The following is a 25,044-nucleotide window of genomic DNA, read 5'->3' as shown; positions in this document are numbered from 1 at the left end:
GGATGTGTACAGCTAGGCCGAATATAACAACTGTGACGAAATCAAGGTATTCGTCCCCTCAACACCAAACAGGAATCACCCTCTTTGGGCATGCGGAGGTGAGCCCGACCAACTCAACACCGCCTAAGGGAGAGGGCAGAGGCAGTGGGGGTGACACCCCTCCCCTTTTGGGGATAGGAGATAAGAATGGTAGTGATCCTCCTTTTCTCAAGATCCCAATGTTTGTGTTGACTATAGGGGACTAAAAACTTCCTGTAAGACTTGCTGGTATGGTTTTTGACCATCTGTGTGCACAGGACTGGTCTAGAATGAGGACACGCTGGAACTGCTCACCCCCTCCCCAAGGGAGGGATGAAGAGCCAATCCACATTGAAGCAGGAGAGAAGAGAAACGCAAGAGCCAGAGAAGTGCGAGAACCTCCTCCTTGGAGGAGTGGAAGAAAGAGGAAGAGAGTACGCCAGACGTGGCAAAGGGGACCTCTGCAGATCCTGCGAATGCCCAGAGCCTTGCTGGTCCAGGAGCCAGAAGCGCCTGGTCCAGATGAGCAAGGCGGGGCACCCGCCGCCAGAGAAGTGGAAAACTGCTGTACCGAGACGCAGGTACGAGCAGGAGAGACCCTAATTAGAATCAACTGGTGCAGGCTACTGGAGTGGGCTTGACTGTGCTGAGCTGCCTCGGCTGCAGTCAGCACCACCCTTTTGGGCTGTGGACTGGAAGAGATCAGTTTCCCCAGTAGCAGTTGCCTATCAACTTCGCTCTTTAGGAGTGCCTGGGACCCTATTTTTCTCTTAGCAACCTGTTTTTAAACAGGTTCTTGAAATCCTGTTTGTGCTTTTGAAACTTGCTTGTGGCTGCTTTGTGCAGCACCCTGAATCTTGCTGGGGCTGCTTTTGTGCAACACTGTGTATCTTGCTTGTGGCTGCTTTTGTGCAGCACCTTGTATCTTTCCTGTGGCTACTTTTGTACAGAACTGCGACTCTTGCTTGTGGCTGCTTTTGTCTAGCATTGTGTATCTTGCTTATGGCTGATTATGCCGCACTTTGTCTACCTCCGCCGGATGCGTTGTGCAGGAACCAGTTCTCCTGTCCCGATGAACACCTCTGTGAGTAATTGTACTGTTTTCTTGTTTTCCTGCAAACACCCTGTTTGTCTATAAGCCTTTCCCTTTACAGATCCGGTCCTATCCTTCTACAAACACAATGGTTGTCTGCGAGTCCCCTCTCCTAATCAGCCTTTCCTTGTTTAGTTCCTTTCTGTGTTTCCCTGCAATTCCTGTTTCCAGCTTAGCTGTTTGCCTTTAGAATGCTGTGTTTCTTCTAGTTCCAAGTATTCGCTGAGTTGGCAGCAGCCTGTCTTGTCTGTGATTAGTGCTTTGTGTTTCCTGAAATTCCTTGCATGCCAGGATTCTGAGTTTCTGTGTTGCATATTTCCTTGCCCGGTTCCTTGCTAGTCCTCAATACCCTTTTTTATTCTTGGCACATGTTTCTCTCTGCCTACGGTCTCTGCTTCTGCTTCCTTTTCTTCTTATCCTGTACCTGGTTATTCTATGCACTCTGCTTCCAATTCCATTGCAGATAGGTCCACTGTTGTGACGCAGATACATATCCGTATGCAGTGTAACCTCTGGTTTGGTCTCCATTAATATCAGATAAGGGAATGACTTCTGCTGCCTTTGTCTAGTCCATTGCAGTCTTACCCATCTCAGTATGTGGTCTCCACCTTTGCCCTTGCACTGAGTACAACCGTCTTTTCAGCACGTCCAACCCATAACACTGCTGTATGATTGTTGATAAGATTCATCTGCTCGTATCAATCCCACAGGCTTTCCCTAATTCCTGGAGACCCCTCATCATATTCTAGTACACCCCTTCCCCAGATCAATCCTTGTTACCAAGTATGTTTGCTTGCCTTTCTTGTTTCTGTGTCCTTTTAGCTTACAGCAAGTTCCTGCCCCTGCAGTTCCTGTGAATACCTGGCTCTTCATAGATCAACCTGGTATGTACCCACTTTCCGCTATATGCTAAGTGTTACCTCACACATCATGGCTCCGGGGAACTGGGAGAGGGGAAAAGACACCCAAAGATACCCAAAGGCAGGGTGAGGGACCAAAGATCCCAATATGGGTCAAGAGAAACCAAACCCAAAGGCAGGCTGAGAGACCCGAGATCCCAAGGTGGGGTAAGAGAAATGAAACCCCAAGGCAGGTTCAGAGACCTAACACCCAAAAGCAGGGTGAGAGAAAGCAGGCCCCAAGGTGGGGTGAATGGAACCGAAACCCAGGGTGGAACAAAGACCTAGGACTACCTAGTGGGAGAGTACACCAGGACCTTGCTTGGTAGAAAGACTACCAGGAGAACCTTTAGAGTGATGAAAAAAGGGCCAGACATCCTCAACTGAGACCAAATACAAGAGACATTTATTGGACTGAATTGAACAGCACAGACAAGAGAATCTTGGAGAGCCATTCAGCATACTGGCTTAGACTGTGCATGGGGGTGGGTAGCCCCTATTGAGAAAACACACACAAGAGTGGGGGGTCAGAAGCCAACCACCAGCTATTTGTCCAGGGTGAAGGCCCAACTGTACCTTTGTTGAAATTATGAATTTCTTCCATAGTGGTAGGGACAGAACTCAGAATAGCGTAAGATTCTGCATAGAGGACGTTCTTGTTCTTAAGTACCTCCTGACAAGCACCCTTTTATCATTTTATTTAAAGTGTAGGGCCAAGAATCTTAGAGTTAGGTCATTTTTGTGATATAGGATAAAGAAAGGTTCAACCACAATGCCACCTTGTCCATCTCCTGATTTTGATCTACCACACAACAAAGCAATATGGAAATAAAGACACTTTAAACTGAGATTTAAAATAATGTCACCAATGGGAGCTGAATCATCACGAGCTAAAGCCATTTGTTCAAAGATGGTATTTTCCCACAAAAGCACCCTTTTGCACTGCAGAAAAGTATAAATTCGAGTTTTTTGTGTAAAGTATCCAGTTTCCACAGCACAGCGAGGGAGGTTCTTTCAATGAGTTTGTCAGGTCAATTTCATTACACTTCTCCCATTACATTGATGCAGCAAGCGATCCATGAGGAACAAAGGCCCTTGCCCAGCATATACTGTAGCATGAACTTTGGTGTGACAGTGGCCAACATATCTCCACCAGTTGATTGTAGAACTGCATCACCCAATGCCTCACCATCAGCTTCCGGATTGAGCATTACTCAGTCTGGCAGCATATCTCCCAAAGTGAATTTGGGAGCCTGAATCTGCATCAGGAACCTATGGAGGATATTTCACAGGCAAGACTGGGGGCAACAGTATCGGCTTACATAAAGAAGTAGAAGGGATTCCGCTTTTGGTGTACCATGTCTAACTGGTAGCCTATTCATTGTTACCTCGTGAAGTTTTACAATATCTGCTGATAATTGTGAGGGGTAAAAAAGGGGAAGCGGACACAAATTTGCAATACTTTCAACAACAGACAATTTTATTAAAGAAAAGGGTTAAGATAAAGGCCTTTCTGTCCCTATCCTAAAGAGTATTTCCCTTCCCAGAAAACTAAAACTAAAGATCAGTCTATTTCTTGTCGTCAAAAATATGCAAACTGCAACTGTCCAAAACGTATCTGACCCTCACATTAGAAGAAACAATCAAAGGTAGCAAAAAGTGTGCAAAAACCAAAAATTTGAACATTCAACAAACAATCCTTGAATCCAGGAGGTGGTTCCCTACCCCTGGATTGTTCCAGGTAGAACAGTAAAGTGTTATTTTCAACCAAGGATTCCTTAAGAGTGGCGGAAATGCCTCTTTCACACAACACTTTCTTTAGGGTGGCAATACTGTCTTTGGGAAGAACATCAAAAATGTCTCTTTTCCACAATAGCTTTTAAAGGATGACCACAGTGTATCTTTTCCACAATAGCCTCTCATGATACAGATCTCCTGGTATAATCACCTGCCAGTTATGATTCACAAATGTTGTTTCCTATTTATATGGATTACCTGATAAACTCCCCTGCCAGGAATCCCCCTCTGGGATTTGCAGATCCCCTGGTATAATCCCCTGCCAGGTATCATTCTTACAAAGGTCCAATGCTTGATGTGTTTCTCTCACTAGGACGTTTTTCACAATATTCTCTTTTAGTGGAACATAGTTGTACTCATTCACTGTTTATACTGCCTTGACGTGTTCCAACTTTTCTGATAGTAACATCTCATATAGGGAGACTTATACAAGGTCAGTCTGTTAATTTCTTCACTTTGTGATGAATCCTGTGGAGCATACTTCTCTTTATTGTGAAGAAGATTCTTTAATTGCAGAGTTTTTGATGGCTTGTTGGCAGCATTCAAAACCATCTGAATTTAAAACTCTGAGAAACACGCTGATTAAACATAACCCTAGGTAGTCTTCATGTATACATGGCAAATCTAGAACATGTGAAACATCTGTTTTTATGGTGATTGTAATTTTATTGCAAGCGTTCAACCATGTGATTTAAAATCAATTGAAACTTCCTGGGAGTCCAAGTCCTAGAAAGCTTCAAGTTCTGTGACGAGGAAGAGGAGCAATGAGTTAATGTGGAGGAAATGTGACTCTTAGAATACTATGCTGACTAGCTGTCATGAATCTAATCAGGAGTGTGGGACATTTACATTTCCAAATCATCAGCAGCAAGTAGACCAAGAAGAATGCAGAATGAGAGAGAAGGAAGGCTGCAGAGTGCACAAAGCAGGAAGCATTTCCGGTGGCGGAGGAAGTCCCACAAGGAGCTGTGGAGTAGAGACCATCGCCAGAAGCAGAGTGGCAACGTTCGGGACCGGAGGAGAGCAGCTCCAGAGGAAGTAAGAAAGCAGGCGGTGCACAGCAGGGCTGTGTAACGAGATACAGTCCAGCATAGCTGTGCGGGTCTTGGTGCCGAAGATCAGAAGAGCCGACGGAGAGACCAAACAAAACTCTGCCTAGAAGGGGAAGCTGGGACCTCGCAAACACTCGTCAGCAGCCGTACAGTGAACCAGTGAGTTGGCCTAATTGCGTAGGATATCCCAGAACATAAGAATATGGTAAGAAGCATTTTAAAAGTACTTTTGAATACTGACATAATAGAATTGGAAAGAAAAGGCGAATGTAGTGCAATTCTCTTGACATGAGATGTCAGTTGGGGGAAACCTTGAACAAGCATTGCCAACATTCGAGAGAGATTGAAAGAAAGGTTAACAGACAGAGATTGAACAAGCCCTTGGCATGTCAGTTTGGGGTAATTTGGCAAAAGTAACAATTGAAGTCAACAAGAGTGTGTTAGTAAAAAAGCACAATTGTGTGATACTTAAGGAGAAAGTGAGTGTTGCAGAGAAATCTGATAAGAATATCAGGTAGTAAATCCTTTCGGAATGAGATACCCGCCAGGCGAGTACACCAGAGGATCTAAGTGAACCAAAAGGGGGTTCAATTAAGGAGTTTCCTGGCAGGAGAGTTTACCGGGAAACTCACTTTGAGTTGGTGTGCTGAAAAGGGACTTGGGCCCTCTTTATATGTTTGCCGGTCCGGAAAAAAGTGCCGGCAACAACAGTTACTGACCCCTTTTACAGACTGGCAAACTACAAGTCTGCCGGTAGGGGCAATGAACTACCGGCAGGCCTGACGTTAATTACCAGTAGCCCTTGTTACTATTGCCAAGAACTTTATGGTAAAGGAAGTGCTACTTCAGCAGCCCACAGAAGTTCTCTCAAAGACTTGCAATCTCATGAGTAATACAATACTGCCAGTTCCCTGTTTACTGACAGCATTTGCACTCATGAATGATACAATCTTCCCCATCTATTGTCTACCGGCAGAGTTTTCACTAGAGACTGATACAAAGTTGCAATTTCGCCCAAGACCAGCATTCCTTTCACACCCAGAAGGATTAAAAAGACATCTAAAGGATTTACCAGCACTGGTTTCCCATGCTGAAAATTCGGATGTATACGATTTGGCTGTGGTACAATTGTTTGCAGCCAAATTGATAGTGGTTACTTCAGCCATGAAGCCAATTTTGCCGCAGCCAAATCGCGCCAAATTTAAACCCCCCACTGCCCCCAAAACACTCCCCCACCTACCCCCTACTTACCTTATTTATGTCTGCTTTGTTGCTGACCCTGCAGGTCGGATCCGTCCCTCCTACGAAGGGTCCGCTTTTCTTTTTTTCCCCTCCCTGCCGCCAAACCTCTGGAAGTGGGGGACACGCCTGCTACAACCAAAGCCCATAACTACCAAACATGGGGAGCGGGGGACACCCCTGCGCCCCATGTTTGGTAGTGATTACCCAAACTTATTGTTTGCAAATGATCGAATGGTACTAGCCGAATTCGGCCAGATTTACCATACGATCATTGGTAAAAGATCTATTTGGGTACTACAGAAAATTCAGGAGAGCCGTATCTTTTCGTGGCAGTGCTCTGCAGTATTAGTGTCGGAGGAGTGAATTCCAAGGTATCAGACAGCCAAAACAAAGGCTTGGTCTATAGCACAGAGCAAGCTAAGGTGGGTCTACTAGAGGCAGTTATTCCAGGACATTGGTGTGGACGGGAACAAAGAGCCCAGTCTGGGCAGGGGGAGCACAGGGCTATAAAAGCCTGCATGCTCAATCTGGCAGTGCGGGAGCCTGGAGAAGGAGGTTGTGGATGCTTTTTGGCACGACTTGGAGAGCATTATAAAGGTTGGCAAGCAGAGTATAGAGAAGAGATTAGAGACAAGGACGAGGTTGCAGAAAGTAAGGGGGAGATAGTGAGGCAGAGACTGTGGAACATCAAAAGAAGATGGGAAACATCAGAAGGTGGTGGATGGGAAACGGCAGGGGGAGGCTGGTAAATAAAATTGTAAGGAGGCTAGGAGATGTCAGTAGGAGGCAGGGGTGTTGCTAGGTCTGGAAAAGACCCGGGGCTACGCTAATGTCGGAACTGTTGGGACTGGCTAGCATTTTCTTTGTAGCTCCTGAGATTCTATCCGGGGCTACAACCAAAAGACCAGGGATTATAGCCCCCATGCCCCCCCTCAACTGCACCCCCCAGCAACGCCTCTGGTAGGAGGTAGATAGCCTAGCCCTAATAGTCAGACAGATCTTGAAGGCATGGGTCGGCCCAGTTGGGTCCAAGGCAGATGCTAGAGGCGGGAGCAGAATAAAGTTTGTGGTGTGATAGTGAGAATGGAGGTCAGTAGAGAGGCCTCAAGAAAGGAAAGATGTCATGGTTCCAGGCAGGGAAGGTGACCAAGCCCAGGAGAAGGGTCTTGGCTTCAGCTAGACCCTGCAGAGAAAATGGGAATCCCTTAAAATATGCAGCAGATAACTCAGAAGAAGGGTGCAAAAACCTGGGACAGTGAGTGAACGAAGGTGGCTTTGGAAAACCCTATAAACTCACAACTGAGTTAGGACGTGAGACTGTATTTCTGTTGACCTATAGAGCCCTTACTTTTGTGTTTTAACTAGTTTATATTCTAATTTTCCTGCTGTGTTGCAAAATAAACTTCTATTACATTACTTCCTGTGTGCGCTCCCCGCTCAGCTGCATAACAATTTACATATGGCCATGCTCATTTCCTAAGAGGCTTTACGGGTTTGTTGTTGTATGTAAGGTGCATCAAGTGGATCTGAAGGGAGGCACCTTCAGTGCAGTGTAGCTTCTCAGCACTAATTGGTTTGGGGTAGACTCCCTGCCGGTGTACAGATCTTAAAAGAGATGCACATCTATTTTAATGGGAAAGGTGTCTTGTATAGAAGTAAAATGTTATTTTCAGTTAAAAATGTTTCATTCAAGTTTACGTGCCACGCTAGCCTGATGGGTGGGAATATTCAAAATATGTGAATCTATAAAAGACACCAGTACTAAAAAACGAATCTTACAAGTGAGTAACATATTCATTTACATCTTAATGGTGGATTGTGGTCTCTTTGGATGAGTAGTTCACATAGGAAGACAGTTGACCAGAAAACTGAAATGGAAGGATTTTGTAAAAATCAACAATAACATTTCACTGTGAATGCACAAAAGAAGAAAATGCCTAGTGAATAACCTTTTAATATTTTACATCCCCAATTCAATTCACAACTGAGAAAAAAGACTGACGTGCATTTGGAACAGGACACTGTTGTCAAGATTGGAGTGGTACAAAGTCTGGTCGTAATGCTTACAATTTATCTCAGTGGTGCATGCCAGTCATGGTGACAAATGCAAAAAAGGATGCTAAAGATGGTTTCTTTAGCCATTCCCACCGGAGAGCTAAACAGTTGTTCACTGCATATACCAAGAGTCATGAGGGATCCATAGTTATACATATGTAATTTGTTATTTTGCCGTTTTGCTCTTAAACATCGTGTATGTTATATCACCTGTTTTTGAGCTTTTGCAAAGATTTTCAGTGTATACTGCTGGACATCATGTGTTAGGATACAATTATTTTGTTTGTATACTCAATCTTCTTTAGCACTTTGGTTCTTTGTAATCTCTGTGAATATTTCTGCAGTATTACTTTTTCCGTTAGCATTTGTTAAATTATATTTATATGTGCTTATTAACACTGTGGAGAATTGGTTTTGGAGTTTGACATTGGAACCAATCCCTCAGTTCTTCTTTCAAGTCATCCTGCCCAGGGGCTTCTTTGCTGGCATATGCTTTGAATAGTGAATTTATCTAGCCTGTAAAATTATGTGCGGCTTGTGTGCGTTCTCTGATGTCTACGAAGACCTTGCTTCCAAATAAAGCTTTTTAAGCATGTTGTACATTGAAAAGGCCTCTCTCCTGAATGTTTTCTGAGGTGTCCTAAGAGAATATGTTTGTGACCAAAACTTTTGCCACATTCAGTACACTGATATGGTCTCTCTCCAGAATGTGTTCTTTGATGACGAATTAGATGCACTTTCTGACTGAAACTTCTCTTACATTCAGCACATTGAAAATATCTCTCTTTAAGGGATAGGTTAGTGTGTATTCTTTGATGTTCCAGCACATTGATATTCTGCATCAACATGTTCTCACTTTCAAGATAATTCAATGTTCCCCATCTATTTTGCATGCTTTCTTGACCTAAAAAGTTCTTAGCATTCCACACATTATTCTCACAGCCATTATTTGTATCTGATGCTTTGAGGCTTGTTTGATGTAAACTGGAATGTGTATCTTTCAATAAACTACTTGCACATTGACTGTTTTTTTCTTCTTCTAGTTTACAATTACTTTCAGTCCACAGCTGTCTTCTACTGTTGGGTTCCTGTTCCGATTCTTGAATCACCTGTGCTTTTCTAAAAGGAGCTTCACTTGCAATGTTTTGTTCACAGTATTTTATAGACTCTTCCTTTCTGCTTTGCCTTTTCACATTTCTTGCGTCTGTTGAATGTAAATGAAAGTGAAAAATTAGTATTCCATGTATGAGAACACATTAATTCAAATCTCAGTAGAGACAAATAAAAAAAAATCCATGATACAATAGGGTGTTTTATTGCAATTTGGCAAGGAAGGCCTTGATAAAAGTACTCCAATCTAGGCAAAGTCAGAATAGACTGATAGCCTTCATAATAACTTCAATGCCCTTTGTGAGAAACCTGAGCCTGAGGGCTTCCTCACATTTCCTCCCGTTGAGTCCTCTGTTAAGTTGGCTAAGGAAGGGCCATCGTTCTTGGTTCCCGACCTTGAGGGTGGAAAAATGAGGGAGCATCACAGGAGTGGAGGATCATCACAGGGGATTGGAAGTGGGATGCCCTTAGACGAGGCACATTATTCAACATTTTACTTTCAGGAAGGAACCCCTATCCCAGAGGCGATTATGGGATATTGTTCCTCATTTCCCATTGACTCTGAGAATGATAAAAGATATCAACCCAGAAGTACTAGAAAGAAGAGGAAAAGGAACAAGAGTGTTTGTTTGTTTGTTTGTTTAGTATTTATTATGTGCACCGGACTCTAGGGTATAAGGGCGCAGAAGGTAAGAAGATGTACAGCTTAGAGCAAGGTTACAGGTTGCAAGGTCATAGGTTACAAGCATGTTATACAAGTGACAGGTAACATTTGTTGCAGGCACACGGGCAGAGGCAGGCGGGAGCAAGTTCATGCAATCATTTAACATTTGTTGTCGTCAACCAGTTGATCACATTTTGCCTGAATTTGGTAAAAGATTGTTCTAGTCTCACAGTGAGAGGTAGTTCGTTCCACAATTGAGCAGCTTTGACTGGGAAGCTGGCTCCACCTATAGTGGCGAGTTTAAATCGGGGTACTTGAAGGCGATTGGTGTTGGCTAGTCTTGTTTGTTTTATGGAGTGTGTTCTAGTGAATCTGTCCTTTAGGTATTGTGGGGCTTTATTATGTAGTGTTTTGTGTGTAAGGGATGGGGTTTTAAGTCTGATTTTCTCATGGGTGGAGAGCCATTTGTGTTTTCTTCTTGTTTCTGAGATGTGGTCTCTCTTAGGAATGTTCAATGCTGCTCAAAGAGCATTGATTTGCTGTATCTGAATTTTGTTGATGGTGGATTTGGTGGCTCTGATGTACAAGGCGTTACAGTAGTCTAGTTTGGAGATAATTAGGGCTCTGGCTAATGTTAGGCAGCTGTGCTGGGATAATAATTGTTTTCCTGCTCTGATTACTTTACATGTGTAAGCTGTTGATGAGGCTAGCGTATTTACCTGTTTGGAGAATGATAAGGTAGAGTGGAGGTATATACCTAGCGTTTTTACTTCTTTAGCTACTTGTATGCAGTTCTCATTGATGATGAAGGAGGAGTAGTTTGTGCTTAGTTTATTGATGAAGGAAGCAGTACCTAGGATGAGAAGCTCAGTTTTATCAATAGCCATCCATGCCTGAACGATGCTGTAGATTCTGTTCACCAGTGCTAAGTCCTTTTGATTGTCCCCTGTGAGTGGGAGGAGGATCTGGGTATCGTCTGCGTAATTAGTCTACGTGATGCCCAGATGGTCCAGATCATCAAACAGGGGCTTAGTGAAAATGTTATATAGCGTTGGTGAGACACATGAGCCCTGTGGCACGCCGCAAGTGATGGGGATAGGGTCTGCGGCTGCTGTAGGGGAGAAGACCCTCATGGTGCGGTCACTAAGGAATGATTGGATCCACACTATAGCCTCAGTGAAGAAGTTTGCTGCTGTATCTAAGTGGTTACACAAGACTCTTTGATCCACTAAGTCAAATGCGGCAGATAAATCTAATAGGAGGAGTAGTGCTAGCTTTCCAGAATCTAGTAATTTGTCTATTTGGGCTTTAAGGTCAATCAATGCAGTTTCTGTACCGTGCAGTGGACGGAAACCAGATTGACGGGAGCCTAGTAGTTGGTTTAGTCCCAGGACGTTCTGGATTTGGATATATGCCACCTTATCCAGGGTCTTCAAGAGGAACGGCACTGTTGTGATCAGTCTATAATTAGTAGGTATAGCCGGATCTAAGGTTTGCTTTTTAAGGAGTGGGAGCACCCAAGATTCCTTTAGGTTACTCAGGATGGTGCCAGTGGTAAAGGAGACATTAATCAGCTTTGTAATAAAAGGTGCTAAGTCTCGCACAGCATCTTTGATAAGTTGTGCTGGGCAGAGATCTCCTTTGCAATCGGACAGTTTTAGACCAAGTATTACTTTCTCCACCTCTATTATGGAGACTTTGGAGAAGTAGAATTGGGTGTATGGTTTAGAATTGGATGGCGGTTTAGTAGTGGGCAATGTGGTGGTGGCTAATGTCTCTCTTTTTAGTTCCATTTTTGCTAGATTTCAGAGCACCATTTTTTATCTTTATGGCAGTTGTCTTGAGGCGTTATGGGATTTTCTAGTTCTCTAAGCATGGAGAACAATTATTTCGTGCTTGAGTTAGCTTGTGTAATTCTGTTGTTGTAGGTCTCTTGTTTAGCTGAGATGATTTCTTTTTTATATTGAGATGAGATGTTAATTAATTTCAATTTGTTTTCCGGAGTGGGGTGAGCTTTCCAGGTATTTTCCCATTTTCTTTTTTTTAATCTAAGGTTTTTTAAGAGAGGGGTGAACCAATTATTCAGTTGGCTCTGTGGTTTACTGTTTCTCTAGCGGAGCGATATCATCAAGAGTTTTGTTCATAATTTTATTGAATTCTTCCACTAAGGCGTTGGGGTTTAAGTTGTTCGGTAGAGCATTCAAAGTGGGCATGATGCCGGGGAGTAGTTTGTCTAGTGTCATATTTCTTTTGTTTCTAGTAAGTGCAGGTGGTGCACAAAGTTGCTGCAATTTAGGGGTTTTAGTGTTCAAGGAGAATGATATCAGATGGTGATCTGTCCATATTTGGGGTGAGATAGTAAGACTAGAGATTTTGCAGTTATGGTCAGCAACCCAATCTAGAGTTCTCCCTTTGATGTGCGTGGGCTCATGCACTCTTTGGGTGTAGCCCAAATCAGTCAGAATGTTAGAGGCTGCTATGTCTTGTGGGTCATTGGTATCATTGAAGCCAATATTAAAGTCGCCAAGTAATACTGATTGGGTGGTGTCTTTAAGGTTTTCTGAAAGGATGGTAGATAGGTCTTCTATGAAAGTCTTGATGGGACCAGGAGGTCTGTATCAAGTATCAAGTGGAGGTTGAGTGTTTGAGAATTAGCTGTAGGTGTCTTAGTAGACATTATCTCACAGGATTCAGTGTTTGGTGAAGGAATAAGTCACATCCAAGCTTAGTTTTGGCCATGATGGCTAGTCCGCCACCTCGAGCTCCACATCTATCCGTTCTGAGGATAGTGTAGTTGTTAGGAACAGCTAGGGATAGTGCTGGGCCTGATGCTTCAGTAGAGTTGACTTCAGATATTTCTATAACATGGACGACTACCGATCTAGCGTTTATTAGGGCTCCTTTAAGTTTGGGCATGGAATTGGTTGGTGGGAGTGAGATAAGGTTTATTGGCACAGTGGGGGTGATGGTTTTTTCTCTATTTATTTGAAGGTTATTATGCCTTTTGTAGTTATAAGAGCTAAGTTTGGTAATGGGTTCAGTGGCCATTTTAGTTAGATGGTTGTTAGTTTCATATTTGATAAGAGGATCAAAAATTCTAGGTAGTCGTGCTCGTAGTCTTGCATTTCTCACGGCTATATTGCATTGTGTCGTGTCATAAATTGTTGTGGTTTGTACTGAAGGTTGTAGGGTTGTATGGGCGGAGCTAGGATGTTATTAAAGGTGTCGGTCGTTATTCCTGTAAGGGGCGACATGGTGTGTAGACCCAATAGTATGAGTAAGGTGCCCAGGTATGCTAGATTGGACAATGTTAGGTACATTGTATAATGTGTGGGGCACCCTAAGTCTAAGTGATAGGACTAATTAATCTAATGACGGTGGGCAGGTGAAGTAGCAGGTCATAGAGAACTTAGTCTGTCGGCACATCTAGGTTCAAGAATCCAAAGACAGCCAGAATTGCAGTGAGAGTAATCTAGGCAGGCACAATTATCTGATGCTAGTCTCTGACCAGTTTGCTAGGACTTGTCTGATTGGCACATCTAGATTCGAGAATCAAATACAATCAGAATTTCAGTAAGAGTAGTCTAAGCATGCACAGTTATCTGATGCTAGTCTCTGACCAGAGATTCAACCAAATGTTGAAGTGGCAAAGCTGGTACAAAGTGGCAGCAAAGTATGGGGCCAAACTATGACAATTATCATATGGTGGCACCAGTACAATAAGACAACCGAAGCAAAGGATCAGGTCAACACTAGGTATAATGGCGGGTGTGCATGCTTAGTGCTAGTATAGTATCCGGCAGAGGCACTGATGGGTTGTCGTTGTAAGGTTATGGTAAGGTGGCAAACACGCTCAGGACCTACCGTAAAATCAGGCGAGAGTAGCACTACAATGTTAGTGTTATAGAGGCAAGGCTAAGTACAGTGGCAGATTTTAGGCTTACGGCTCAGTGCTAGTACAGTTTAAGGTAAAGGCAGCAATGATAATACAAACAGTGTCAGTATATTAGTCGCTAGTCTCTTAATTGGGTACAGGCTTAGAGTGCTAATGTGAGCTTAAGCTTAATACAGCAGTGGACACAGTGGCACATAGGAAGGCGCAGTACTCATGGAACATTTGTAAATCGCTCGAACACGCACAGATGACTATTATACTTGTGAATACATTTAGGCAGGCTATGTCATAGACATGGTTTACAAGATCAATAGCAGTGTGGTTCGATTACAACTAAATCGGAGACATCTCCATTCTTACATAACATTTGTAGCACATTGCAAACATATCGGAGGCAGAATGCACTAGGCACCAGGTGTTGCACGTGGATAGGTGGCAGTAACACGTTGCAGTGTTCAGAGATTGTGGAAGCGGGCGAGAAGGTGCGCATACTATCGGCAGTTCAGGGTGCGTGGCTGATGTAGGTAGGGATGGTGGAAGTTCCAGCTCGAGTGATCACAATAGGATTCCGGGCTAATGCTTAAGGTTAGTCTGAGCAGAGATAGGATGGTGGCGTGACAGTGAGATGTATGGGGCTCGGTGTCATAGTTTTAAAAGGTTATTGGGAATGACAAACCTTGCTGCAGTGAGGTGTATGTCCCGCAATGCAACGGATAGGCAGGGTCGCAGAGGATGAACTCACCGGGTGGTAGGAGTGTGCTGGTTTCCGCAAAGGGACGCTGGTCTGACTGACGCCACAGCGCCAGTTGCGCTCAGTCAGCTCCGTCAGCCTTCTTCCTGGCCTTACTCCGCCAGCTGGCTTCCGCCTGACGGTGGTCGGCCAATGTAGATGAAGGAAGGGTAGCCAATGGGGCGAGCAGCTGAGTGCCTGGTGCCTGTTTAGGCAAGGTCAGGCAGGCAAGACATCGCGGCAGCGGCCATTTTTAAGTGTGTAGGATTTCGCATCTCGCGGGTCCGGTATAGCTGAAGAAAGGGAATGAAGCCCTGGATCTGGAGCAAAGACAAGTGCTTTGTCTATGGCACGTCTAGGTACTGCTCCAGCAGCCCAGGTGGGGAATTATAGCCAAGTAGGGTGGCGTCAAGGCTATTAAGGATGGGGTGCTGGTGGCAGCATGGCTACAGAAGAGCGTAGCTTACCTCTCCTGATTCCTTTAGGTGAGATATGGTATACCCCTTATCCTAATGTCAACCAACCTAGTCCTCCCCGACCCTCATGGGTTACTGTAGGTCAACTCCCCTTCTTTCCTCTCCTGGAACACCCGACAGAACTGAGACGAGGAAGAAACAGCTGAGAGTAATGAATACCACACACTCTCCCCAGACAAGGAAGAGACAGTTGAGAGTAATGATCACCACACACTATCACTACTCTTATACTGAGACAAGGAAGAAGCAACTAAGAGTGATGAACCCCAGTCACCTTCACCACTTATTGGGACAAAGAAGATGCAGGAAAGGTATGAATGTCAGGCATGGCCTCTCAATCAGAGTCAGGCAGAACTGAACGCTGAAATACACCTGCAACCCATTGAAGGACCACAGGTGTATTCACAGGGAAGAAATGAGAAAGACCTGGGGAACTTGGACAGAGATCGCTGTAAAACCCAGGGAATAAGAAGGGAGCCGGGGTGGGACCCGAAGACAAGCTGGGATGCCGGCCGACATCCCCAAACCAAGGGAAGCATCTTGTATGCAGAATCAAGTCTCCCGTGTGAAGTGGGAGCAAAAGGAGCTGCAGTGAGGTGCGAACACCAAGGACGTTGTGTCCGGCCTCGCAGAGGCATTGAAGCCGCCTATGCCGACCGAGCTCCTATCCCCATTCGAGCGGGGCTCACGGAATCAGCAACCAGAAGCAAGAAGGAAAGCAGCAAGGACTCCCGGAGGAAGATGCCTGTAACCAGTTGGTGCCGGTGAAGTTCCCCAGAGACCGGGGCACTCCAGGCGTGCTACAAAGGATGGAACCAGCGCTGAGGCAGTAAATAGTTCGGTATGGTCAACCATACCATCCTGCTCAACCGTCTCTGTGATAACCTGGGCATCACTGATCAGGTACTGGCCTGGCTGACCTCCTTCCTCTCTGATCGCCCTCCCAGGTCCAAATTGGGTCCTTCCTATCATCTATCTCCCTTTCTACCTGTGGTGCTCCCCAGGGGTCTAACCTCTCGCCCTGGCTTGTCAACCAATACCTGGTAACTCTCGCTCACTGCATTTCCATTTTCTGCTCCAATTTCCAGTGCTATGCTGGCGACACAACTCATTTTCAGGCTTCCCTCAGCCACCGCCTCTACGTCTCTCATCTCTGATTGCCTAACTGCCATTCAAGGTTGGTGTGCCGCCAATGATCTCTGTCTGAATGCCAGAAAGACAGAGATCCTCCTCATCGGCACACCTTCAACCTTCTTTGCCCTTACTCTCTGGCCTGCCTCCCTTAGCCCTCCTCCTACCCCCACCTGTGAGACCAAGAACCTTGTGGTAATCTTTGACTCCACACTTTCCTTCTCTGTCCACATCTCTGATGTCTCTAAAAAGTCTAACTTCCTACTGCACCGCCTCAGAGGTACTCTGCCTTACCTCTCCTTCCCCCAGAAGCTGTCTCCCAAGTCTCTCTAGGTTAGACTACTGTAACAGCCTCTTTCTAAATCTACCTGCCTCTACTCTCCGCCCTTTGCAACTGATCTAGAACAGAACGGCAAGACTTGTCCTTGGCCTCAAGCCCTGGGATCGTATCTCTCCAGCCCTGAAATCACTCCATTGGCTCCCAGTGGATGCAAGGATTAAATTCAAAACCCTCAGCATTGTTCACAAGCCTTTCTGGTGCATGTGTCCAAAATACCTTCAGCTATCCCTCTGCAAACACCTCCAGTCTCGAGCTCTTCGCTCCTCTACCTACAACTCCCTCAGGGTCAGTCCTTTTTCAAAGAAACAAGCTGGTGGTAGAACTCTGTCCTCGGCTGGGGCCTCCCTCTGGATCACACTCCATGTCACTCTGAAACTTGAGGAGAACCATCTCCGGTTCCAGAAGCACCTCAAGGCCTTCCTCTCTGCTTCCGCCTTCGCCCCTCCTCTCCCTGTTTATCTGTTCTCTCTTGGCACTGTGCATCTGACCTACCCCCTGCCTTCCGGGCCCAGGTACCTGCTTATCCTGCCACCCACCCGCACTGCCTCCGGGCCACGCCTGGCACTGGGGTCTGTATATGTACCCATACAGCCCCCTCTTTTTTATTCTTCCTGCACTTATCAGACATACCCTGTCTGCTGTCTTAAACCCAGCACTTGCCACTTGCTGGCTGCACTACCACTGTTTGTTGCCTTCATTATTTATTTATTTATTTAGTATTTTTTATCTGTTTTTCCTTTGCTCTGCACTTTCCACTTCACCCCTTCCATGTACTTTACCCCTTTCCCTCTCCCATGCACTTGCACGTTCGCAATATCACTGGGCCTAGTAAGATCGTTGTTTTTGTTCTCCCTTGTTCCCCTCCTTTGCCTTGTCGCACTCTGAAACATGTGTATGAGTGCGAAACAAATAAAATATCAATATCAATAGCTATGAATGAGACTATGAGTAGATGAATGAACGAAAGACAAGTGGTGCGAAAAACAACAAAACTGCTAATATTTAATACCGAACTGAATGAAAACAACAAAACTGCTAATATTGAATACTGAATCAAATGAAAACAGCAACACTGCTAAGATTGAATACCGAACTGAATGAAAACAGCAAAACTGCTAATATTGAATACCAAATTGAATGAAAACGGCTAAACTGCTAATATTGAATACCGAACTGAATGAAAACAGCAAAACTGTGGATTTTAAATATCTAGCAATGAAACCAGCAAACCTGTTAATATTGAATACTGAACTGAATGAAAATGACAAATCTTCTGATTCTGAATAACAAACTGATTGAAATAGCAAACCTGCTAATATTAAGCTGATGTTTAATTATGTACTGAAAGAAAATAAGAAACTAAAAGTGAATGAACAACTAACTACTGAGTTGAAAGCAAGTCTGAGAAACTGTTTAGCTTTGAAGCAACCTTTGAGAAACCACTTGTTTGTTGAATGTTGAACTGCTCAGAGGGAACTCAAGATTCCTGCCTGTGTGACCGATAATGTGTGGATTGCGTGGTCCAACAACTGCGCCAAACTGTTTGGCTTTGAAGCAACCTTTGAGAAACCACTTGTTTGTTGAATGTTGAACTGCTCAGAGGGAACTCAAGATTCCTGCTTGTGTGACCGATAATGGGTGAATCGTGTAGTCCAAAAACAGCGCCAAGACCAGAGAACCCCTAATCGACCTGCTTAAAAGAGAACTCAAGGCTCCTGGTTGCATGGCTTGTAATCCCTTCGCCTGGTATCTTGGTTTCACAGTCAATTTACACTCAGCGGTACCCAGGAGGAATGACTCCCTTGCCCTGCTGATCCTTTTCCAATCACAATATTTCTCTTTCTCTGGGGGTCTTTTACCGCCCCTATTCTCATGTAATGGTTTCTCTGAAACTTCCCCCAAAGTGCAAACACTCCCATTGGTCCCCACCAGCGGCTGGTTTCTTCCCTACCTTTAGGCAATGCCTTGGCAGGCTCCGGTCTGTTGTGGGAGTTGTTCTTGGGCTTTGCGCCTCCTCTGCATACTTTTCCTTCGACCAGCTTCTACGCAGCTGCTGGCTTCCTCCAGCGTTCTCGCACGCTATAGGCCCTGTGGTCCCTCTGCTTTCTCTGATCTGGCTGTTATTCTTCCAGCCACCAGGTAGGTCCTTGCTCGTCAGACCCGGTAGACGCCTGCTTCCCACTGACAGCATCCTGGTCTGCAACCCTTTGTCCGGCGCTGAACTGCCGTTCAGTCCTCGGTTTCTTCAGGGAGGGCTTGACGCCTTCTTATCTCCTTCTTCTGTTTTTGTGCCCAAGCCTTCAATTGTTGTTTGCGAACTGCTTGAATGCTAAATTGCGGTTCTTCTGCTAATCTTCATAGTTCTGCACCTCCTCCTCGTCTCAGTATTTGTATCACCAGTCTCCCATTGGTAGTGTGGTTTCTTTTTCGTGCCAGTGGTTGTCATATCTATGGCCCTACACATGTACATTGGGTGAATGGGTATGGTGCATACAGGGTATACAGTGTGCTTAGGGTTAGGAGGGGTAGTTTAGAGGTGGCTATACCATGCTCTCCCTAGATGGTCGTCCTTGTCCCCATAGGCCAAGTCTCTCCCCATGAGATCCTCCCGCTGTGCACCACCCCGAAGAGGACTATCGGGTAGCGGTCTCGCCTCCCTGGCCTCATGGGAAGGGGCTCCACCCTGGGGAGGAGTGACGACATCTAGGGATTCGTCCCATTATCCAACAAGATTTTTTTTCACATTCTCTCCTCTTTGTAATAATGATACAATATCCTTCTCTTGACTGAGACGAGTAGGAGCATTCCAATAATGATTCTCATTCATTCCTGTATCTGATATGGTTATATTATCTTTCTCTTGACTTGGACAAGTATGAGTTATAAAATAATGATTCTCATTCACTCTCCAGGGCTCCCGTTTTCCCTATTAGATTCTGTTCTTAGGGCTAACGTCACTGGGATTTTCAGTCATTTTCAGTCATTGAGGGCATGCTCGCTCTCCCTCCAACTTGCTATCTCGTGGCCTCCTGTTCACCAACGAACCTCCCGTGGTCACCCGACCACTCTCTGGTCTCTTTCTCTCCCTCTAGTTTGGGACACCACGCACCCAGCTCCACTTCTCCTGGTCTCCCTATCTTACAATGGCAGGAAGCAGCACCTCTTGCCTCTGCTTCTCCTTGGGTTAGTGTTAGATCCTTTTTGTAATTCGCATGCTCTCTCTTTGCATCTTCAGGCTACTCCCCTTTCATGATTTACATAGCCGTGGGACTTTCCCTGCGCAAGCCCTGGTTCCTTTTCCTCTGTCTCCTGATAATTCTCTTCACCTCCATACATCCTCTTCTTGGTCCTAGTGGAATGGGAATTTGAAGGGAGATCTTCTATTTCCTGTTGACAATAACATATACTGGTTTTCTCTACACACATATTTTCACCAGAAAGGGTTGAAAATGTTATTTTGGAATATCCTCTAGGGAGTTCCTCATGGGAACGGGAGTCTCTCCAGGTGAGGTCCCACTTGCGGAGCGGGCTCACCTCCCTAGCCACAAAGGAAGGGGGTCCCCCGTGGGGAGAAGGGATGAATTCCTGCGATTTGTCACATACCTTCGCCCTTAATTCGGTACCTTCCCCTTCTCCATTGATTTAAAACTGTCGCAGAAATTCCACACTTCCCTTTTCTTGTCCTTTTCGATGTTCGAATGTGAAGCAAAATGGTTGCAAATCCAAGAACCACCTCAATATCCTGGCGTTAGTGTCTTTCCATTTATATGCTCATCCATGTTAAGGGAGAGTGATCAGTAACCAGTCTACATTTTCTGCCAGTCAAATTATATTTTAAATGGGTGACAGGCCATTTGATTGCTGAAACCTCCAATTCAGCAGTGGCATGAAATTGTTCCCTATAGAAAATCTTCCTACTAGAGTACAATACTGGATGTTCGATGCCATTGTGTTCTTGGGATAGTATGTCACCTAGTACTGTTTTGAAGGCATCAGTCTGGAGAATTAAATCTCTATTGAAATTATGTAATGAACCTATCTTTAATATGTTTTTCAGCCCATCAAACTAGCTTCTGTTTCTGAGGGTGCGCATTCTTCAGATTATCTGTGAGGCTTCCGGTAGTAGCCGATTAACCCCAGAAAAGTGCAAAGTGCAAAGTTCCCTCTTCGTCTTGAGGGACGGGGGAGTTTGTTAGACTACTTTAACTTTTTCACTTTGTGGCTGGATCAGGACTTTACCTACAAAGAAGCTGTGGTGGGTTAGAGGAAGGACATAGACTCTGACTTTCCATCTTACTGGTACTTTTTATTAAGTGAAAGAAGCAAACACCTATCTATCCCTACGCTAAGGGTTTCCCCGAACTAAGAAAACAAACTAAGGTGCTCATCAGTCGTCAGTGAGAGTCCAAATCAGGATCAGTCCACTGTCCAAACTAACCTATTCGAACCCTACCACTATTATAACAACAAAAGCCAGGAGAATGACTCCCTTTTTCTGTGACCTGGTTCTCCACCAAGTACCATTCAATAAAGTAGTTTTAAGTAGTTCTTGGTAACTACTTTTATTAAGTCACACAGTTCTACTACTGGGTTCTTCAAGGTTTCAAGCAGCTCTTTCCTTTGATTACTCTTTCGTTGCTTCTTGTATTTCTCTTCTCTTACTCTACTCGTATTTATCCTTTTCCTTCCATAGGATAACTTTGTGGACCACTTAAAACGTAACCCTTGACTTCCTGAGTTATCAATCTTTACTTCACAGTCTTTGGTTTCACCTTGGGCTTGGCTGTCACATGCCTGCCTTCCTGGCGCCTCTAGCATTCCTTGAGACTTCACCGCCATTGACTTTCCCTTCACGTTCCCTCTCTACGTTTTGTCTTGCTACGCTCTAGTCTTTTGAGGTCGGGTGCCTGCCCTTTCCTTCTTAGCCCCGCCTTCCTTTCCGGGCTGCGCATTGCAACCACTGTGCTTTTGCTTTTGTTCTGGGTCCAACGCTAGTGGGTTTTTCCCCTTGTGGCTGCTGCCGCCTCCCGATCCCGTCATACTTTTTCCTTCGGGGCACTCTCACGTGTTCGTTGCCTTCTTTTTCTCCGGTCCCAGCTGGTCTTCCTTACTTTCACTTTTTCTCACCACGGTGTCCGCTCGGTACCGCCGCAATTCTCCCTCTTCAGCTTCAGGTTTTTTCTTATCTTCCTCTTCGAGCCTCTCTGCTTCCTCCGGGTCGCTGATCCTCTGTTAGGTGTTCCGCTCTTTCCAATTAGCGGCTTTTCCTCTACCACTTTTCTTACAAGGTTTTCTCTATCTCTCTCTCTCTCCACGGCTCTCCGTGGCCTTTTTCTCTTTTGAATTGAAGGGCCCTCACACGCTACAGGTACCGCTCCTTTCGGTACATTTATAAGCAAGCTTCTTGCTCCTCAGAGGACTTTCGCTCAGATCCTCGCAGTATCCTTTTTTGGATACCCACTTACCTTTGGTTTCCTACTGGAAATACCAGACTCGAACTTCCAGAATCCTTCTGTTTCACCGCAATTTACTGCCAAGCAGCCAGACTTTCAACAAGAGGTTTTTTCAGCCTTTGGCTTTTTTCTCTTGCCCCAGGCATTTCCGGGCGGGGGTCCTTTGTCAGCTGTGCTTAGTGCAGCGACAGTGTGGCTTCCATCCGGGGAAGGCCGTACCTCTTCCAAAAGAAGAAGATATCACAAAGAAGGAAGGAAAAGAAGCATTTATCTAGCACTGAAGAGTCAGATGAGGAGAAGGAGGAGGGAGTACTGATGGGGCATTGTGCTTCTACAGAGGACATTTCTGACATTGGCCCTTTTTATCTATTTCAATCTGTTCTCTCGGTTTGTCCCTCTCATAGTATCTCCTATTTGGTAATATCTCAGGGTTATCTCCTTGATTATAAACCTTCCAGTAGGATCATCATTCCAAATCAATGTCTTAACCCAACTGAGACGAGTATGAGCATTCCAGTAATAATTCTCTTTTCCGTCATTCACTCTTGATGCTTTATCCTGGCTGGGATGAGTATGAATGTTCCAGTACTGATTGTCTTTATCTTCCTTTAATATCAATATCTGATCTGGACAGGTACGTGTATGAGCGTGCCAGTAAGGATTCTCCTTCTCTTCATTCGATCTCAATATCTGATCAGGACTGGGACGAGTATGAGTGTGCCAGTAACCATTCTCTTTCTCTTCACTCAATGTGAATATCTTGTCTTGACTGGGAAGAGTATGAGCGTTCCAGTAATGATTCTCTTCAGCCCCCCTCCCGGGTCTCCCATTTTCCCTGTTACCTCTTGTGCCTGAGGACAATGTCACCGGGACTTTCGACAGTTGGGACTTTATTCTGCACTTGTCAGTTTGTCCTCTCGTAGTTTCTGTGGTTTCATATACAGGCTCTGCGGTTTCAGATTTATCGGTTTGTGCCTACTTCCATTCAATGAAGTGCATCAGCATTGTCCACGGACCTGTTGGTCCACCTTTGCTTGACTTCGTTCACGCCACCACTTGGCTCTTGTAATGGACTGGGACGCCTCGCCTTCACTTCGGCTTCTCTCATCCCTTCTCTACTCCAACGCCATGTGTCTGAAAATTCAGCTGCATTCCGCCTTCGCACAGGACGCCGTTCCTGCAGCTTCCCTTCAGGATACTTCTCAAAGCAAGTTTGTAACTCGCATGTTCTCCCTCTTCTCCCAGTCTCTGCCTACTTATTTTATTATGCTTTCCTTGGCCTTCCCCAGTAAAACATCATAATCCTTTCTTTCTGTTTGCTTCATGATCTGTATTCCTCCAGGGGTCTTCTCCCTCGTCTCAGTATCATGTAGAGGAATAAGCAGAATATCATGATGGCAATAACAGATGAGACATATTACATAGTTACGTTTATGTCTCAAGTGTTACGCACAATTACTTCCAACCCCAGAGATACGTAAGGCAGTGCTCGAATCATGCAGTATTATATTTCCGCTTAAGGCTGCACATTAATCAATTTCCAGTACTGGCCTCCACTGGAGTCCACTTAGGGATTCCCTTAAAAGACACCTGCTGTCGCATTTGCAAAAATCCAGATAAAGCGGAGACCGATAAACATCTATTGACAGAATGTGAAGCCTTAGGATCAGAATATATGACAATTTTAGGCAGAATGGTCCATTCCTATAAGTCAATAATGGACAACACAACACCTTTTAGAGTTATTGCTTCAACACAGACAAGGGGTACACATTGCCCTGTATAATTTATGGGGCATTGTTAAGAAGCGCTTACTCCGGGGAAGTTGAGTAGCTGGGAACCAGTTCAGTGCAGAAAAGGTAGTGCCATGACTAAAGCAAGGCATGGTGCTACCTTTAATGGGAGTTTTATTGTATTTATGTATAATAGGTTTTAATATATGTATTTGAAATTTGCACTTAACAAATGGAAAACAACGTGCTCCCCAGGGTTATGTGAGTCAAGTATTTGTAAGCCCAACCCTAAATGGCCATGTAATAGATTAATGGCCATTAGGACAGGTCCAGTACTCAAGGCCACTGGGCCAGTAGAGGTAAAGCTAGGCGATAGGCTTCGGCGGGCTAGTCGACTTGCCAACATTATATATGCAAGAGGCTGCCAGTTGGTATTAAAAATGTGTAGAAACATATATCCTGTAGATTGATCTAACATACTCTCAGTTTTCTAGCGTGTTTACAATGTAATAATATGTTTTATAATATGTTCTTATTGCTGTTTTATAGTTTTATTGTTACATTGTGTAAATTTGTAAAATTCTTTTGGAACTAACTAAATAAATAAATAACAGATTTTGGTCTGTTCTTCATACCTTTCTGCACTGGATGTTTTTAGAGGTATGTTGGTGGTGTGCTTCTTAGGGAGTTCCTCATCAGTATGGGAGTCCTTGTCCCCAAATGGGGAGTCTCTCCTGCCGAGGTCCTGATTGCCTCTATGCCTAGGGAGGGTATTGCAGAGCAAACTCACATCCTTAGCCCGACAGGGAAAGGATCCCCCTTGGGGAGAGGGGACGGATTCCTGTCATTTATTACAAAGCCCAGATATTTAACTGCCAACTGGGCAAGATGGCATTTCCAAGGATTGGCAGGTAGACCATATCACCTCAAAGCTCAGGTAATCTCATACGTTTTATTTATTTATTGTAAGGGTGCAGAAAAGAAGTAAGGCTCGGACAGAAAGGTGACATAGTTTTGGTTATAAACGTTTATTAGCCAGTACAAGGGTTGGAAAAATGACTTCTCAGTCCCTAAAGGTAAGAGGGGTTTCCCTGCCTCAAAGAAATCTAAGGAAAACGCTAGGATGTCAAATAGTCAGTCAGTGTTGTGGCCAAAAACCCTGCTTCTGACCCTAACACTAATAACTTAAACCTAATGTGCAAGGATACTATATTTACAACTTAAGTGATAAAGGGCCTTATCACAAGTCTGGCGGTAATCCGGCTTAATTACTGCTTAGCAGAAATAGCGTTACCGCCGGGTCGTGCAGCGGAATTAGCATCACTCCGCTGGTAACGCTATTAGCATCCGGCAGTA

The 25,044-nt window shown here is 44.8% G+C and overlaps 1 protein-coding gene across 2 annotated transcripts in view; it reads right to left on the bottom strand.

Moving 5' to 3' along the window:
• Positions 1–8,037: 8,037 nt before the first annotated feature.
• The window catches only part of LOC138449287 (zinc finger protein 282-like), a 685,501-nt gene continuing 668,494 nt past the window's right edge, over positions 8,038–25,044 (bottom strand). For both annotated transcript variants that reach the window (XM_069604758.1, XM_069604759.1), the window contains one exon: positions 8,038–9,360. In XM_069604758.1, the coding sequence (XP_069460859.1) occupies positions 8,681–9,360 (680 nt within the window). In that variant the 3' untranslated portion in view covers positions 8,038–8,680. The remainder of the gene's footprint in view (positions 9,361–25,044) is intronic.

This window comes from Ambystoma mexicanum, chromosome 1p, assembly GCF_040938575.1.
Source record: "Ambystoma mexicanum isolate Mex_15411 chromosome 1p, UKY_AmexF1_1, whole genome shotgun sequence".
NCBI lineage: Eukaryota > Metazoa > Chordata > Amphibia > Caudata > Ambystomatidae > Ambystoma > Ambystoma mexicanum.
Note: the sequence above shows the minus strand (reverse complement) of the source record. Positions and strands in the feature narration are given on the sequence as shown.